The sequence below is a fragment of the Dendropsophus ebraccatus genome, chromosome 3 (genome assembly GCF_027789765.1).
Source record: "Dendropsophus ebraccatus isolate aDenEbr1 chromosome 3, aDenEbr1.pat, whole genome shotgun sequence".
NCBI classification, from domain to species: Eukaryota; Metazoa; Chordata; class Amphibia; order Anura; family Hylidae; genus Dendropsophus; species Dendropsophus ebraccatus.
Genome location: NC_091456.1, coordinates 6,206,109 through 6,225,585, shown reverse-complemented (window position 1 = coordinate 6,225,585; position 19,477 = coordinate 6,206,109). Strand labels below are relative to the sequence as shown.

At 47.5% G+C, this 19,477-nt stretch overlaps 1 protein-coding gene across 1 annotated transcript in view; it reads right to left on the bottom strand.

Moving 5' to 3' along the window:
- The window catches only part of TESC (tescalcin), a 65,986-nt gene that overhangs the window by 5,090 nt on the left and 41,419 nt on the right, over positions 1 to 19,477 (bottom strand). The window contains exons 2-6 of the mRNA XM_069960749.1: positions 18,643 to 18,712; positions 13,866 to 13,946; positions 11,788 to 11,927; positions 6,791 to 6,852; positions 6,604 to 6,711 (exon numbers count right to left, since the gene is read on the bottom strand). Of these exons, the coding sequence (XP_069816850.1) occupies positions 6,604 to 6,711; positions 6,791 to 6,852; positions 11,788 to 11,927; positions 13,866 to 13,946; positions 18,643 to 18,712 (461 nt within the window). The remainder of the gene's footprint in view (positions 1 to 6,603; positions 6,712 to 6,790; positions 6,853 to 11,787; positions 11,928 to 13,865; positions 13,947 to 18,642; positions 18,713 to 19,477) is intronic.

The following is a 19,477-nucleotide window of genomic DNA, read 5'->3' as shown; positions in this document are numbered from 1 at the left end:
ATGATGGAGGCGGTGGGATATGATGGGATATGATGGAGGCGGTGGGATATGATGGAGGCGGTGGGATATGATGGATGCGGTGGGATATGATGGAGGCGGTGGGATATGATGGAGGCGGTGGGATATGATGGAGGCTGTGGGATATGATGGAGGCAAAGGGATATGATGAAAGCGGTGGGATATGATGGAGGAGGTGGGATACGATGGAGGCGGTGGGATACGATGGAGGTGGTGGGATATGAGGAGGCGAAGGGATATGATGGAAGCGGTGGGATATGAAGGAAGCGTTGGGATATGATGGAGGCGGTGGGATATGATGGAGGTGGTGGGATATGATGGAGGCGGTGGGATATGATGGAGGCGGCGGTATATGATGGAGGCTGTGGGATATGATGGAAGCGGTGGGATATGATGGAGGCGGTGGGATATGATGGAAGCGGTGGGATATGATGGAGGTGGTGGGATATGATGGAGGCGGTGGGATATGATGGAAGCGGTGGGATACGATGGAGGCGGTGGGATATGATGGAGGCTGTGGGATATGATGGAGGCTGTGGGATATGATGGAGGGGGTGGGATACGATGGAGGCGGTGGGATATGATGGAGGCGGTGGGATATGATGGAGGCTGTGGGATATGATGGAGGCTGTGGGATATGATGGAGGGGGTGGGATATGATGGAGGCGGCGGTATATGATGGAGGCTGTGGGATATGATGGAGGCTGTGGGATATGATGGAGGCGGCGGTATATGATGGAGGCTGTGGGATATGATGGAGGCGGTGGGATATGATGGAGGCGGTGGGATATGATGGAGGCTGTGGGATATGATGGAGGCGGTGGGATATGATGGAGGCGGTGGGATATGATGGAGGCGGCGGTATATGATGGAGGCGGCGGTATATGATGGAGGCTGTGGGATATGATGGAGGCGGTGGGATATGATGGAGGCGGTGGGATATGATGGGATATGATGGAGGCTGTGGGATATGATGGAGGCTGTGGGATATGATGGAGGCGGTGGGATATGATGGAGGCGGTGGGATATGATGGGATATGATGGAGGCTGTGGGATATGATGGAGGCTGTGGGATATGATGGAGGCGGTGGGATATGATGGAGGCGGTGGGATATGATGGAGGCGGTGGGATATGATGGAGGCTGTGGGATATGATGGAGGCGGTGGGATATGATGGAGGCTGTGGGATATGATGGAGGCTGTGGGATATGATGGAGGCTCTGGGATATGATGGAGGCGGCGGTATATGATGGAGGCGGCGGTATATGATGGAGGCGGTGGGATATGATGGGATATGATGCAGGCTGCACAGCTACTTCTACAGAAAATAACCTCAGAATCCCTTTGGCAGTGAACGTTCCAGAGAAGTCCCCGGCTAGTCGCATCTATGTGCTTCACATACCGCATGCCTCTACATATATACCAGGGAGAGGGAACCGCGGCTCTCCAGCTAAAGCTTTGGCTGTCCAGGCATGATGGGAGTTGTAATTCTGCAACATCCGGAGAGCCGAGGTTCCCTCCCCCTGATATATACAGCATAAAAGCTATAAGCTCTGTACATATATACAGTACATAGTAATACATTCTGTTTGTGTCTCCGCTCTGCAGGTCACATGTCTTGCAGTTTGCATTTCTGATGTGCTAACACTTTGTCAGCCGGATCTCCCGGAGCTCCGGATAATCACATACTGACAGAACAAGCGGGTGGGGGGGGGTGGTATAAAGAGAGCTGCACCCCAGAACTGGAAAATAATGACAGGTTAGTTCCTAAATTATATGATAATAAATGATATGATACTTTTGGTAGTTTAACAAGACCTGATCATTATATGAATGGGCGCTGTCACTGTAAGAAATCCCACCTGTCCGAGACACGCGGGGAAAGTTTCGGTCAGGTCTGAGTGTTAAAGGGGCAGTTCACCCCCCAAAAATTATTTCAAATTAACTGGTGACAGAAACTGCCAGAGATTTGTACTATGTCCACAACGGCCATTTTGTTGCTCCAACGGGTGCAAAATATAAGAAATGAAGAAATTTTGATTCAAAATGTCTGTCTCTATGGTTACAGATTATACTATCTCTATGGTTACAGACTAATACGCTGTCTCAATAGTTACAAACTAATACGCTATCTCTATGGTTACAGACTACACTGTCCCTATGGTTACAGACTGCACTGTCCCTATGGTTACAGACTACACTCTCCCTATGGTTACAGACTACACTCTCCCTATGGTTACAGACTGCACTGTCTCTATGGTTACAGACTACACTGTCCCTATGGTTACAGACTACACTGTCCCTATGGTTACAGACTGCACTGTCTCTATGGTTACAGACTACTACACTGTCCCTATATTTACAGACTACCCTGTCCCTATGGTTACAGACTACACTGTCCCTATGGTTACAGACTACACTGTCCCTATGGTTACAGACTGTACTGTCTCTATGGTTACAGACTACACTGTCCCTATGGTTACAGACTACACTGTCCCTATGGTTACAGACTGCACTGTCCCTATGGTTACAGCAGGGGCGTAGCTAGGGGTTCAGCCTAGGGGGGGCGAGTGAGGCTGAGTGGGCCCCCAACCAACGTTACCCATAGGGAACCCCAGCAGGTGACAAGGATTTTTTTGAATAATAAAGGGAATATTCTTCTACATTACTTATAGTGAATAAGGATACAGAGCCGTGTAAGAGGCTTCTACATCTGGAATATAGAACCACAAAAAAAGTAAAAGGGCTTAACATTAGAAAAATATAGCTGCCTTCTTCCACAGACAGCACCGCTCTTGTCCTCAGTTTGATTCTCCTGGTGGCTGCAACCTGTGGGTGACAACCATCAGCCCTGAAGTTCCAGCAATACATCTGTCTACAGCGGCAGGTATCGGAGGATTGTACTACTGTACTACAACTCCCAGCATACCCTGAGGGCTGCAGACTGTCAACCTGGAGCCCCCCTTCCTCGACCAAGTGCATGCTACTGGTATATATATATGGTATTACCAATAATACCAGTATACAAGGGGGAAATATCGCCACAACCACTACCATCACCACCATATTGTTACTGACTAAATCCTCTATACTAAATCCAATAAAACACAGTACCAGATTACAAGTAACAAATAACACCACTACTTACTGACTAATACCAGCACATACCGACTAATACCAGCACATACCGACTAATACCAGCACATACCGACTAATACCAGCACATACCGACTAATACCAGCACATACTGACTAACACCACTGCTGCAACTGAATAATCCACTGTACACAGAGCAATATCACCTCTTCAAGTCATTTAGCAGTAGCCCCAGCTCTACACAGGCTCTACACACCATATACATTACAGTGCAGATATATTTAGTGACTCACAGGTGACGTCTTCTCTGATCAGAGTTCTTCCCTTTTCATCTTCTTCTCCATCTGCCCTGGGCCGTTATGAGAACTTCTCCGAGCCACGAATCCACAGAATCTGCCAGACAGACATATTAGGCTCCTCACTCTGTCACCATCCTCATCTCTCTACACACAGCTCATCTGTATTGGCCCCTTCACACCCTTGTTTAGTGGGTAGGCTGACTCTTATAGATGGCTCCCCCCTGTATTGCCCCCTTATAGATGCCCCCCCTGTATTACCCCCTTATAGATGGCTACCCCTGTATCGCCCCCCCTTATAGATGGCTCCCCTCCCCTGTATCCCCCCCTTATAGATGGCTTCCCTCCCCTGTATCCCCCCTTATAGATGGCTCCTCCTGTATTCCCCCCTTATAGATGGCTCCTCCTGTATTCCCCCCTTATAGATGGCTCCCCCCCCCCCTGTATCCCCCCCTTATAGATGGCTTCCCTCCCCTGTATTCCCCCCTTATAGATGGTTTCCCTCCCCTGTATTCCCCCTTATAGATGGCTCCCCCCCTGTATCCCCCCCCTTATAGATCGCTCCTTCCCTTGTATCCCCCCTCTTATAGATGGCTCCCCTCCCCTGTATCCCTCCCTTATAGATGGCTCCCCCCCTGTATCCCCCCTTATAAATGGCTCCCCTCCCCTGTATCCCTCCCTTATAGATGGCTCCCCCCCTGTTTCCCCCCTTATAGATGGCTTCCCTCCCCTGTATTCCCCCCTTGTAGATGGCTCCCCCCCTGTATCCCCCCTTATAGTTTGCCCCCTGCACAGCAGATTAAAAAAAACAAACACACAACTCACCTAACAAGCGCTCCCCCGTCGCTGCTGTCCTCTCTTCTGCCCCCAGCTGATGCGTCCCTCCCTGGGGGATTCCCGGGCAGCGCACACATCCGGAAGCTGAGTGTGTGCCCAGGCCGGGACTTCCGGTACAGGAAGTCCCAGCGACGCGCACTAAGGTTCCTGATACGTGCGCTCCCTGGGAATCCCCCAGGGAGCGACGCATCAGACAGGGGCAAGATTGCCTCTTGCGACCGCAAGCAAGACCGTGCTTGCGGTCGCAAGAGAGGCATAAAGGAGGGGGTGGGCTCGGCGGTTCGGGGGGCGTGTGCGGATGCGGAGCGCAGCCTCTTGTGGCTGGAGGCATAACGCTGCCTCCGGCCACAAGAATGATTGACACAGCCAGGAGCCAATGGCTCCTGATGCTGTGTCAATCACATCCTGGCCCAGTCGGAACTGTATGCGCTCATTAGGAGTGCGAGCGCATACAGTTCCGGCCACTACTGACGTGTTAATGCTGTCTGCAAAAGCAATAGCTTTTGCAGACAGCATTAACTGTCTAAGACCTCAGTGGGCCCCTGTCTGAGTGGGCCCGGGGGCGACCGCCCCCCTTGCCCCCCACCAAATTTCGCTACTGGGTTACAGACTACACTGTCCCTATGGTTACAGACTACACTGTCCCTATGGTTACAGACTGCACTGTCCCTATGGTTACAGACTACACTGTCCCTATGGTTACAGACTACCCTGGGCCCTATGGTTACAGACTAATACACTGTCCCTATGGTTACAGACTGCACTGTCCCTATGGTTACAGACTACACTGTCCCTATGGTTACAGACTACACTGTCCCTATATTTACAGACTACCCTGTCCCTATGGTTACAGACAACTACAATGTCCCTATGGTTACAGACTGCACTGTCTCTATGGTTACAGACTAACCAAAGAGACAGTCCGCCCTAGAATAACACCAGCCAACATCTATAAAGTATTATTATTATTATTATTATTATTAGCGCCTTGTGTCAGTAGCTAAACCCTTGTAGATGTGATCGTCTCGTTCTCTGGAAATTGAACACAATGTCAATGACAAATATTTATACTGGTCAGAAACGCTTCGACCATTGTCAGATTTATTTGAAAAGTGAATTTTCAGGTTCGACCCTTTATTTGAAGCGTCCAGTCTGGAAAGTCGTCATTTTAGACACAATTGCTATTATTTTCAGGTGGTGAAATTCGTCCTTCATGTATTCAAGAAAATCATCACATTAGAATTTCTGATGAAATAGCAAAGAGCAGGGGCGTAGCTAGGAATTATGGGGCCCACAGCAACAACGAAAATCAGTGATGTGGCCAAAGAATAGAGCAGAGAGACAATCACTGATTGCTCTGTCACTCCACTGCATTTAACTATAAGGGCCCATTAGGAGCCGTTATAGTTAAATACATAGGTGCAGGAGCAGACTGCCTTCTGCTTAACCCCTTTTGTACTGAAGTGTTTAAGTGACATAAACCTCACCTACATGCTGCAGCACAAAAAAGGGTTAAAAGCAGAAGAGAAGGAGATGGCTAGTGCAGTGATAACCCCTGACCTCTGCAGGTCTCAGGAGAACAGAGGTCAGGGGTTATCAGACCGATGAAGCAGAGATCACCTTGTCTTCTGCTTATTAACCCATTTTTATGTTGCAGCATGTAAATGAACTTTGGGTCACTTACACACAGCAGTACATTAGGGGTTAAGCAGAAGGACACAGGTTGGCTCTTATCTTCCCTGTGCATCCCCTGGCCCCCCTCCTGCAGGGGCCCCATAGCAGCTGCCTACCCTGCCTCTATAGTAGCTACGCCTATGGCAAAGAGGTGCTGAGTATACAGCATTGGGAAAGGTAGGGGTAATAATACTGAGTATATAGCATTGGGAAAGGTGGGGGTGATAATAGTGAGTATATAGCATTTGGGAAGGTAGCGGTGAATACTAAGTATATAGCAATCGGAAAGGTAGGGTGATAATACTGAGTATACAGCATTGGGAAAGGTAGGGTGATAATACTGAGTATATAGCATTGGGAAAGGTAGGGTGATAATACTGAGTATATAGCATTGGCTGTCCAGGCATGATGGGAATTGTAGTTTTGCAACAGCTGGAGGGTGGAAGGTTCCCGGTCCCTGATCTACATACCGACTATGGTCTATGGCCGTACCCACCAGGACCCCCCAGGGCTGCATCCAGCTTCTGCGACCGCTGCTAATGAAGTGCCACACGCTCGGGATTGGACGGGGTTAACCCAGTGTTATATAGTGATGTGAGGGAACCCTGCACCATTACCGGTACATAGCCGCTCCTCTTCTCCCATCTATACCACATGACTATAGGTAACAAGCACTAATTACCATCTGCCCCACACAGATACTGGCGGCTTCCATCATGGCGCCATCTGCGATTGACCTCGCTGTCTCCTTCTCGATGTGCAGATTTCCTGACAGTAACTCTTCTACCACCTGTACAGGATGAGAGGGGGGATTAACGTCCAGATGCCGTGTCGGTAGTCAGTCGTTATCGGTCAGATTGCATACGTACGTTTCTGTATTCCTCCAGGGTTATCTTGCTGTCATTGTCCGTGTCGTACATGTTGAACAGAACTGAAAAACAAAGGGTCAACGTTAACAATTTACCATGGTCTTTGACGTGTGATTGTCCAAATATCTGTTGGTGTGGGGGCGGGGCCTCAGAGTGACCATGTGACCAGGGAGCAGCTGGTTTTTTTTGTTTTTTTTTCCCAGTGCATCAATATGTTGCTGCTATATCAGAAAACATAACAAACCTCTTATACTTACCTATCCGCCCCCCCCCCCCCCCCCGCAATGTCTCCTGCTGACTGCCACTTCTAAAATAAACTCGTCTCTGGAGTGACAGCCCATTCAGCCAATCACATGCTGCAGCGCTGTCCCCTCTAGTCAATGATGGGCTGAGCGAGATGTCACTTCCGAGTGACACCAGAGGATGACACCGGTAAGTATGGACAGGTAAGTATGAGATGTTTGTTATGTTTTCTTATATGGCAATATTACAGCAAAGAAACACTGTATGACTACACTTCGTAAGTGCAAATAAGTTTATTACAAAAGCTATATAATGTGACAGACACAAGTACAAACATACATAAATATATACAGATTGACCTATAGTGTCCCTGCCTGTGCTAATCAAGGCGCCCCCTGGTATGGGCGTCCCCAGGTTCCAGGTGCAGAGAGGCTATCCCTGCACTTAAGCAGTGAAACATATATACATTCATATGACATATGTCTGATATGTGCCAGTAAATAAAGTAGATAACAGTGATCACTGGCATTTAGTCAGAACAGCATAAAAATAGTGCATTGATATGTTCTAGCAGCGGCAGGCATAGATAAATGATGTAATGCACTGAATAGCATTCATGGCTTCTATGGTTTAGCCAATATCAGATTACGTCAAACCTAACTGTCATAGGCTGTCATAAGTAATAGACGTCACACTTTTTCCAACGCGTTTCCCCCTGCTGTTACAAGTTAGGCGGGTTCATCAGGGAAATGTGTGGGTCACGTATACGGGTGTCAGTATTGCTTGATTCGATCGTCAGAGTGGATATCCTGACAGTGGAGGTATAGTCTCTCTCAGATAATATCTAGTCCGTCGAGCCTTGGAGCCCACGAGGGTAGAAGGTATTCCAGACACTTGTGACAATGTGTAATAAGGTACGTAGAGGATGATATATGTCGGCGTCCGGGGTTTCTGGATTGCCGTAATGTAGTCTTGGTAATAAGCCAGAGTTAATCCATTAGGATGGCCATAGGGTATTCATGACATACAAGGATAAATGTCCGAATGACTATATGAAGACGGCGTCTGTGGATAGCCTATAGGTGCTTTGTGGTATCGCTATACCAACAGAATTTATGATATCGGCGTCCGTGGTAGCTGGCTTGTCATCTAGTGCGTATCCAAGACACGTATCTCCAGACACGTGCTACCACATCTTGGATACGCACTAGATGACAAGCCAGCTACCACGGACGCCGATATCATAAATTCTGTTGGTATAGCGATACCACAAAGCACCTATAGGCTATCCACAGACGCCGTCTTCATATAGTCATTCGGACATTTATCCTTGTATGTCATGAATACCCTATGGCCATCCTAATGGATTAACTCTGGCTTATTACCAAGACTACATTACGGCAATCCAGAAACCCCGGACGCCGACATATATCATCCTCTACGTACCTTATTACACATTGTCACAAGTGTCTGGAATACCTTCTACCCTCGTGGGCTCCAAGGCTCGACGGACTAGATATTATCTGAGAGAGACTATACCTCCACTGTCAGGATATCCACTCTGACGATCGAATCAAGCAATACTGACACCCGTATACGTGACCCACACATTTCCCTGATGAACCCGCCTAACTTGTAACAGCAGGGGGAAACGCGTTGGAAAAAGTGTGACGTCTATTACTTATGACAGCCTATGACAGTTAGGTTTGACGTAATCTGATATTGGCTAAACCATAGAAGCCATGAATGCTATTCAGTGCATTACATCATTTATCTATGCCTGCCGCTGCTAGAACATATCAATGCACTATTTTTATGCTGTTCTGACTAAATGCCAGTGATCACTGTTATCTACTTTATTTACTGGCACATATCAGACATATGTCATATGAATGTATATATGTTTCACTGCTTAAGTGCAGGGATAGCCTCTCTGCACCTGGAACCTGGGGACGCCCATACCAGGGGGCGCCTTGATTAGCACAGGCAGGGACACTATAGGTCAATCTGTATATATTTATGTATGTTTGTACTTGTGTCTGTCACATTATATAGCTTTTGTAATAAACTTATTTGCACTTATGTGCTTTCTAATGACCACAGCTCAGGATACTTTCACACTACAGAACAGGTGGGTTCTGCTTGAATTTCCGCCTGTCCTGTTGATTCAATAGGATTTCTTATGCGCCATCTGCCCAAAGAATTGTCATGTCAGTTCTTTGGGCAGATAGCAGAGTAGGCTTGAGAAATCACATTGAGTCAATGGGAAATGCGGAACCCACCGTGCGGACTCTACTTCAAATTCCTCTCTTAATTCCATAGTGTGCACGCACCATTATACACCGCACCATTATAGAGCTCACCATTATAGAGCTCACCATTATAGAGCACACCATTATAGAGCACACCATTATACACCGCACCATTATAGAGCACACCATTATAGAGCACACCATTATAGAGCTCACCATTATAGAGCACACCATTATAGAGCACACCATTATACACCGCACCATTATAGAGCACACCATTATAGAGCACACCATTATAGAGCACACCATTATAGAGCACACCATTATACACCGCACCATTATAGAGCACACCATTATAGAGCACACCATTATACACCGCACCATTATACACCGCACCATTATACACCGCACCATTATACACCGCACCATTATACACCGCACCATTATACACCGCACCATTATACACCGCACCATTATAGAGCACACCATTATAGAGCACACCATTATAGAGCACACCATTATACACCGCACCATTATACACCGCACCATTATAGAGCACACCATTATACACCGCACCATTATACACCGCACCATTATAGAGCACACCATTATAGAGCACACCATTATACACCGCACCATTATACACCGCACCATTATAGAGCACACCATTATAGAGCACACCATTATAGAGCACACCATTATACACCGCACCATTATAGAGCACACCATTATAGAGCACACCATTATACACCGCACCATTATACACCATTATACACCGCACCATTATACACCGCACCATTATAGAGCACACCATTATAGAGCACACCATTATACACCGCACCATTATACACTGCACCATTATACACCGCACCATTATAGAGCACACCATTATAGAGCACACCATTATACACCGCACCATTATACACCATTATACACCGCACCATTATACACCGCACCATTATAGAGCACACCATTATAGAGCACACCATTATACACCGCACCATTATACACTGCACCATTATACACCGCACCATTATAGAGCACACCATTATACACCGCACCATTATACACCGTTATACACCATTATACACCGCACCATTATACACCGCACCATTATAGAGCACACCATTATACACCGCACCATTATACACCGCACCATTATACACCGCACCATTATAGAGCACACCATTATACACTGCACCATTATACACCGCACCGTTATACACCGCACCGTTATACACCGCACCATTATACACCGCACCATTATACACCGCACCATTATACACCGCACCATTATACACCGCACCATTATACACCGCACCATTATAGAGCTCACCATTATACACCGCACCATTATACACCGCAACATTATAGAGCACACCATTATACACCATTATACACCGCACCATTATACACCGCACCATTATAGAGCACACCATTATACACCGCACGATTATAGAGCTCACCATTATAGAGCACACCATTATAGAGCACACCATTATAGAGCACACCATTATACACCGCACCATTATACACCGCACCATTATGCACCGCACCATTATAGAGCACACCATTATAGAGCACACCATTATACACCGCACCATTATACACCGCACCATTATACACCGCACCATTATACACCGCACCATTATACACCACCATAGAGCCGTCTGAACCTGATGATCTTGTGCGTTTCATCTACTTTAGGTTCCAGCTTTGTTCTGGCGCCATCACACTTTGCACAACACATAATGACGGCCTTGTATTATTACATTAGGTGTAATTATAATCTCATTCCCGATGAGCCGGTACATCGCCGCTCACAGCTTTGTTTTGTTCTCTCCAGGTGTTTCTTACGAATAAGAAACCTTGATGGCATTTGCATATGTCGTCTGTAAGATATTCCTGGATTATAATTATTCCTCCATCCTATGCAATGGTAGTGTATATCACACATGGCAGAAATGTCTCTGACTAAAAGGGAACCCGACACATTGAAAACGCCGTCCAAATCGGCAGGCATCATGTTATAGAGCAGAAGGTGCTGAGAAGATTAAAGGGGAACTCTGACAATTTTTTTTTTTTTTTATTTTTTTTCAGATCAACTGGAGTCAGAAAGTTCTATAGATTTGTAATTTACTTCTAACTAGAAATCTCCAGTCTTCCAGTACTTATCAGCTACAGGAAGTGGTGTAATCTGTAGTGTGAGACAGTGCTCTCTGCTGCCACCTCTGTCCATGTCAGGAACTGTCCAGAGCAGCAGCAAATCCCCATAGAAAACCTCTCCTGCTCTTAATAGTTCCTGACATGGACAGAGGTGGCAGCAGAGAGCACTGTGTCATACTGGAGAGAATACACCACTTCCTGCAGGACATCCAGCAGCTGATAAGTACTGGAAGACTGGAGAATTTTTAATAGAAGTAAATTGTTGATTTGAAAGAAAAACAATTATGCTGAACAATCCCTTTAACTGGACTTGTATTTCTGCAATACACTACTCACATCTCAGCTTGTCTTTACGACATGAGCTAATGTTCTCCTCATCCAGGCGGCCTCCCATGGGGCGGAAGTAGGACATAATGATGAGAAATTGTTCAAAGTTAATTTCACTTTCGTACCCACGAGATCCTGTTCCAAGATTCCTGCAAAAGAACAAAAAAAACAATGGGACCCGCTATGATTGGCCGTGGCACAACGAGGGCAACGGACGACAATGCAGAATCCAGATCAATTAGAAGAGCAAATCCATCCGGACCATGCTCTCATTTATTCCGCGGCCTCTGGAGCTGGACGTGTCCTCGCCAAACTACAACCCGGGAGCTCCGCTACATTATACCGCAAAGCACGGAAATAACGCAGAAATATTTGGGGCGTATTCCCTCCGTTATGTATCAGTACTGAGCTGCTCCATCAAACCCATGTTATTACTACAATCTACCTTCTTTAATTTTATTTTTGTCCACAAGGCCCCAGTAGTATCTACCAGTTCATGTGGATACAGTCTTTGGCCATGTTCACACACAGTATTTTTGGTCAGTATTTTGCCACCAAAACCAGGAGTGGATCGAAAACACAGAAAGGCTATGCTCACACACTGTTGGAACTTAGTGGATGGCCGTCATTTAACGGCAAATAATGGCCGTTGTTTTTAAATAACAGTAATTATTTGTCACTAAATGGCGGCCATCCACTCAATTTTAACGGTGTGTGAGCATAGCCTTTCTGTGTTTTCTATCCACTCCTGGTTTTGGATTCTAAATACTGAGCAAAAATCCTGTGTGGGAACATGGCCTAATACTGTATGACCAAAGTATCACCCTATACCTAAACATGAGTCTACTACTGCCATATTATAATATACACATATATACAAGATCGCCAAATATCCAACACAGGTGAAAGGAGCCTGTTACTAAATTAATGAATCGTCCATTTCATCACCAGAGAATAATTCCTATACACCCCTCTCCCACCTCTCCCTCCTCTAACAACTCTCCTGCCTCTCACACCTAAATGAGTCGTCTATTTCAACAGCAGAGAATAATTCCTATACACACCTCTCCCGCCTCTCCCTCCTCTCACACCTCTCACACCTGTTGCCCCTCTCCCTCCTCTAACACCTCTGCCGCCTCTCACACCTCTCCCGCCTCTCCCTCCTCTAAGACCTCTCCCGCCTCTCCCTCCTCTCCCGCCTCTCACTCCTCTAACACCTCTCCCGCCTCTCACACCTCTCCCGCCTCTCACTCCTCTAACACCTCTCCCGCCTCTCACACCTCTCCCTCCTCTCTCTCCTCTAAGACCTCTCCCGCCTCTCACACCTATCCCTCCTCTTCCTCCTCTAACACCTCTCCCGCCTCTCCCTCCTCTAACACCTCTCCCGCCTCTCACACCTATCCCTCCTCTTCCTCCTCTAACACCTCTCCCTCCTCTCACACCTATCTCTCCTCTAAGACCTCTCCCTCCTCTCCCTCCTCTCACACCTCTCCCGCCTCTCACACCTCTCCCGCCTCTCCCTCCTCTAAGACCTCTCACGCCTCTCCCTCCTCTAACACCTCTCCCGCCTCTCACACCTATCCCTCCTCTCTCTCCTCTAAGACCTCTCCCGCCTCTCACACCTCTCCCACCTCTCACGCCTCTCCCACTTTTCCAGCCTCTCTCACCTCTCCCTCCTCTAACACCTCTCACGCCTCTCCCTCCTCTCACACCTCTCTCTCATCTAACACCTCTCACACCTCACCGGCCTCTCCCGCCTCTCACACCTCTTACGCCTCTCCCTCCTCTAACACCTCTCCCGTCTCTCACACCTATCCCTCCTCTCTCTCCTCTAAGACCTCTCCCGCCTCTCCCTCCTCTCACACCTCTCCCTCCTCTCCCGCCTCTCACACCTCTTACGCCTCTCCCTCCTCTAACACCTCTCCCGTCTCTCACACCTATCCCTCCTCTCCCTCCTCTCCCTCCTCTCTCTCCTCTAAGACCTCTCCCGCATCTCCCTCCTCTCACACCTCTCCCACTTTTCCTGCCTCTCCCACCTCTCCCGCCTCTCTCCTGCCTTTTTCACACCTCTCCCACCTCTCACTTACCGTTTGTCAAAAAAAGCGTTCTTTATTTTATCTCTTATCGGATTCTGCTTCAGGTCGGGAACTTTTTCAAAATCTTTTTTACTAGAAGTAAAAATTCAAAAGATAAAGTATTACATTTTGTTCTTGATATATAATAATACTAATTACCAGAGCATTAATACTGGCTCCCTGTGCATGATCGCATGGCCATCTTCACCCTGACCAATGTGTGTCCATCTCTCCCCTGAGTATTGTGTGTCCATCTCTCCCCTAAGCATTGTGTGTCCATCTCTCCCCTGAGAATTGTGTGTCCATCTCTCCCCTTAGCATTGTGTGTCAATCTCTTCCCTGAGCAATGTGGGACTGCACAGAGAGACCTTACTACTATAAGAGCTCCTAGGTACTATGTGGGCCTTAAATCCATATGGTGGCATAGAGGGGCCTAACTACTCTATAGGGGCATAGGGGACCTTACTACTACATGTGCGGGAGCAAGAAGCATAAATGTTTCTTTGTCAGATTATGGAGACAGAATTAATGGGCAGGAGAAGACTTTAAGATGGCCGAGGCTGGATGGAGACAAAATGGAAAAGTTAACAACTGTGATCAGAGAAGACGCCCCCTGTGAGTCACTGGATGTAACTGCACTCTCCTATAGGGTCTATAGTGGTCATGGTGTAGCGGTATTATGTAGTGATACTGTTTGTAATCTCTTTTTTTGTTTAGCAGCAGTGGCCGAATGCAAATCCCACACAGGGTGCCATCCGCCCTAAGGCCGCCCTGATATCGTATATGGAGCAGTATGGAATGGTAATACATAAAATTGTTGGTCTGGAAAAAAAAAATATTTCTCCATTTTTATAAACTTGATTTAGAGATTACTCCAAAGTGCTAGGAAATAAAAAACAAAAATCCTAATTCATGATAAACTTGTAATACAAGCGACAAGCTTCCCTATGGGACTGAACAGGTTAATAAACGTCGCGTGAAATCAGAGCGGGCTGCATCTCAGAACACTCGGCTAATGAGAGCCCCGAGGGAACGTGATTAAAGTTATTAGCAGTCGTCTGATGATCGCCCGGCCCTTCCTAATGAGATGTCATTTGTTAAACATACGAGTGGGATTAAAACGTTCGAAACAACATCGCACGGCCCTGATATACGAGGATGTATTCCCGGGCTGCAGCTGTGTGTGATCAATCCCAAAATATGACCCCGTGTGGTAATACACCACAAGACATCAGAGTATATCTATCAGTATGTGCCCCTGGCGTCCGATTGTGGCCTTTTTGGTGCTGACAGGAAAGCCCTGCTCGCCTGAAGGTCGGAAAGGGAGGGTGGGGGGTGCGGAAAGGTGTCACAGGGCTCCAGACTAAAAAATTTACCTAGGAGCCATTGGCTCCTAACCTGAAAAATTTAGGCGCCAAATAGAATATTTGGTCGCCAACATTTTAAACCATGTAAAATTAATGTTATGTTAAATGGGACTTACTGTGTGCAGAGGCCACGGCAGCAGAATCCTCCTCCTCCTCCTTTAGATCCTTTCTTTTCTTAGTTTGAAAACGTTCAACATGGAAACTTGCAACTTGACAACCATATACAGTCTGACTCAGTACTTCAGCCTCACTTGGCTAGCCTTTTAATGAGGCCTACTCTTCTGAACTTGAACTTAAAGGGAACCTGTCGACCCCCGTGCCGGGGTGACAGGCTCCCAACCCCCCGTTAGAGCCCCCTATATTCACCTCATGGCGCCGGGTCCCGCTTCTGAAGATGGTCGGGTCACGGAGATCTCAGCCGCTGCAGCCCGGCGTGCGCTGAGAGATGAGTCCAACGCTCATAGAGAATGACGGGAGAGTCCAGCGCTCCGTCATTCTCTATGAGCGTTGGACTCATCTCTCAGTGTGCGCGCCGGGCTGCAGCGGCTGAGATCTCCGTGACCCGACCATCTTCAGAAGTGGGACCCGGCGCGATGAGGTGAGTATAGGGGGCTCTAACGGGGGGTTGGGAGCCTGTCACCCCGTCACGGGGGGTGACAGGTTCCCTTTAAAAGCTTGCAACAGTCTATACATACTGAGCTAGACTTATGACTGCAGCCATAGTGACCCCCCACAAGATGTGTATATAGATAGATATATCTCTCACCTAGTGACTAATGCAAGTGACCCCCTACAATACAGACACCTGAGGGGCCCTGATAATAATAATTGTGCATATATCTATCTCCCAGTGTATGCAGCCAGTTTGCCCTACACTTATAGATGGCCCCCTCCCCTTATAGATGACCCCCTCCTCCCCCCCATTATAGATACCCCCTCTTCTCCCCCCCATTATAGATGCCCCCTCCTCCCCCCATTATAGATGCCCCCTCTTCTCCCCCCCTTATAGATACCCCCTCCCCTTATAGATGGCCCCCTCTCCCCCCATTATAGATACCCCCTCTTCTCCCCCCCATTATAGATACCCCCTCTTCTCCCCCCTTATAGATGCCCCCTCTGCTCCCCCCATTATAGATACCCCCTCTTCTCCCCCCCATTATAGATGCCCCCTCTTCTCCCCCCCTTATAGATTCCCCCTCACCTTATAGATGCCCCCTCTCCCCCCCCCATTATAGATGCCCCCTCTCCCCCCCCATTATAGATGCCCCCTCCTCCCCCCCATTATAGATGCCCCCTCCTCCCCCCCATTATAGATGCCCCCTCCTCCCCCCCATTATAGATACCCCCTCTTCTCCCCCCCATTATAGATGCCCCCTCTTCTCCCCCCCTTATAGATTCCCCCTCACCTTATAGATGCCCCCTCTCCCCCCCCCCATTATAGATGCCCCCTCCTCCCCCCCATTATAGATGCCCCCTCTTCTCCCCCCATTATAGATGCCCCCTCTTCTCCCCCCATTATAGATACCCCCTCTTCTCCCCCCATTATAGATACCCCCTCTTCTCCCCCCCATTATAGATGCCCCCTCTTCTCCCCCCATTATAGATACCCCCTCTTCTCCCCCCCATTATAGATGCCCCCTCTTCTCCCCCCCTTATAGATACCCCCTCACCTTATAGATGCCCCCTCTCCCCCCCCCATTATAGATACCCCCTCTTCTCCCCCCATTATAGATGCCCCCCCTTCTCTTCCCCCCATTATAGATGCCCCCCCCCTTTCCTCTATGCTAAGCAATATTTAAAAAAAAAACAAACACACAAACTCACCTGACAACCCGCTCCCCCGGCGATCCTCTTCTTCTTCGGACGCTGTCCCCGGCTGATGCGCAGCTGCCGGGGGTGTCCCGTCCTATCCCCGGCAGCGCGGCGCGTCAGTGAGCTCCTGTACGCCGGGGCTGTGACTTCTGACACAGGAAGCGTCTCTGACGTGCGCTTCCTGTGCCGGAAGTCAGGGCTCCAGGCAGCTCACTGATGCGCCGCGCTGCCGGGGATAGGACGGGACACCCCCGGCAGCTGCGCATCAGCGCATCAGCCGCGCATCTTAAAGAGACAGCGCGCCGCCGCCGGGGCCAGTCGCAAATGGCGCCCAGATTAATAAATCTGGGCGCCATTTGCAAAAAGTCAGTCGCATTGGCGACCATTTTGGTCGCCATCTGGAGCCCTGTGTCAGAGTTATCATGGTTTAAACCTGGAAACAGGCGGAAACCATGCAAATATCTACACCTGCCCCCAAGCAACAGGCGCAGGTCCTGGCAACTTGCTAAAATCCAGCTAGGTAAATGGAGGCGGGGCTTTATTTAAAGTGTAAGTGTCATATGAATGTCAATTTTCAGAAATCAGTAAGTATCAATAGTACTAGCGATTTTGAGAAACTCTGTAATAGGTTTTATTAAGCAAAAGAGTTTCCTTCTGTAGTCAAAGAGCTGTTTTCCTACATCCGTGATCCGACATCCTACTCTACCGGCTCTTCCATCCTGTACCTTCAGGCCACGCCTCTTCCTGCTGTCAATCATTCTGCAGGAAGCGACAGCAGAAGATACAGCCGGATGGGAAATCTAGAGAGCAAGATGTTGAATCACAAGCAGCACAGATGGTAAGTATACACGGCTACTTGGGATCTGGAAACTGACAGCACAGATATATACATATCCCAGACCCAATATATACATATCCGCGCTGTCAGTTTCCCTTTGTCTGCATCCGCCACACATAACCCTGTTTACACATTGTGGCCGATAACAATAAATTTTGAAGTCTGCTCCAAAGACCCAATCGGCCGAGGATCAGGTGTTTTCCCCGTGGCACACCCATGACATACCCATGACACACTCACTTCACACCCATGACACACCCACTTGGTGGGTTTTTGGACAAAAAGGAGGGGTTTGTCAGGTTGTGTCGCACACCTTTAGGAAATAAGTCGGTTTACTAAATAGTCGAGAAAATGGACCAAATCCTGTCAATTTGCTGCTGGGAAAACGTTACTAAATCAGCCTCATTATGTCCGTTTCTTATCGCACAGTGATTGTAGTCTCCCACAAACTCCTTTTTTTTTCCAGATTTTGCCCTACACATTTTTTCCTCACTTTATAATACAATTTGGTAAAATAAGGGGCAAGTACAACTTTCTGAGGACGCTTTCCCTTTAAATAGTCAGCAAACTCCATAAAAATAAATGTTAAACTCTTTGAATACTTCAGAGTTATTGGCCCAGATTTATGTTGCATTTTCCTATAACAACCAATCACAGCTCAGCTTTTCCTTTAGCAGAATGAAGCCTGAGCTGTGATTGGAGACTACGGGATAAATCCGGGCCTGAATGTTCGGTACAATCAGTCATCAGTAGTCGGGGTCGGGCCGTGTACCTGAGAACCGGCTTGTCACCTGTCAGGTAGATGAAGCGTCTGTGTAGATGCTCGATTTGCTCGGCGGTAACTGGAAAGACAAGAAGAGAAGATTATTGGTCACATTCCCCCCGTCAGTCAGACCTTTATATAGTGCTGTGTCATGAGTTACAATCCCGACTCCACGAGATGCTCGGCCCTTCTTACACGGAGCGATAATTCGCCTAATCAATTGTTTAAATATTTTGAAGCAACGATTTGATTTTTATAACAATCAGTGTGAAAAATCGTAAATCGTTATTGGGATCGTTTTAAGATCGCTTAAGCCCATCTCACACACACAGGGTGAACCGGTAAAAGACTGTTTACACGAAGTGATCTGCGAATTTTTAGCGAACGACCAACGACGATTTTAGAACATGTTGAAAGATCAACATGAACGATTTTTAGCTCATCGCTTGATCGTTCGCTGTGTTTACACGAGCCGATTATCGCTCAAACGCCATCGTTATCGTGAGAATTCGGATGATAACGCACCATTAAGCGAAGCAAATTTTAATGATTAACGATAAACGATCACAGATTAATTATCATTCACCATATTACACAGAACAATAGTTCTGTAACAATCAATTACTCCATCTGATCCCGGCAAACGAAGGAGCGATGTGGAATTACACTGAACGATTAGTGAACAAATGCGGAATTATAGCGAACGATTAACGATGATTTTGGTGTCAGCACGATTTGGACGATTCTCGTTGATCGTTTAATCATTGCTGCATTTACACAAAACGATTATCATTTAAATTCAAACAATATAACGATAATTTGCACGATAATCGTCCGATGTAAT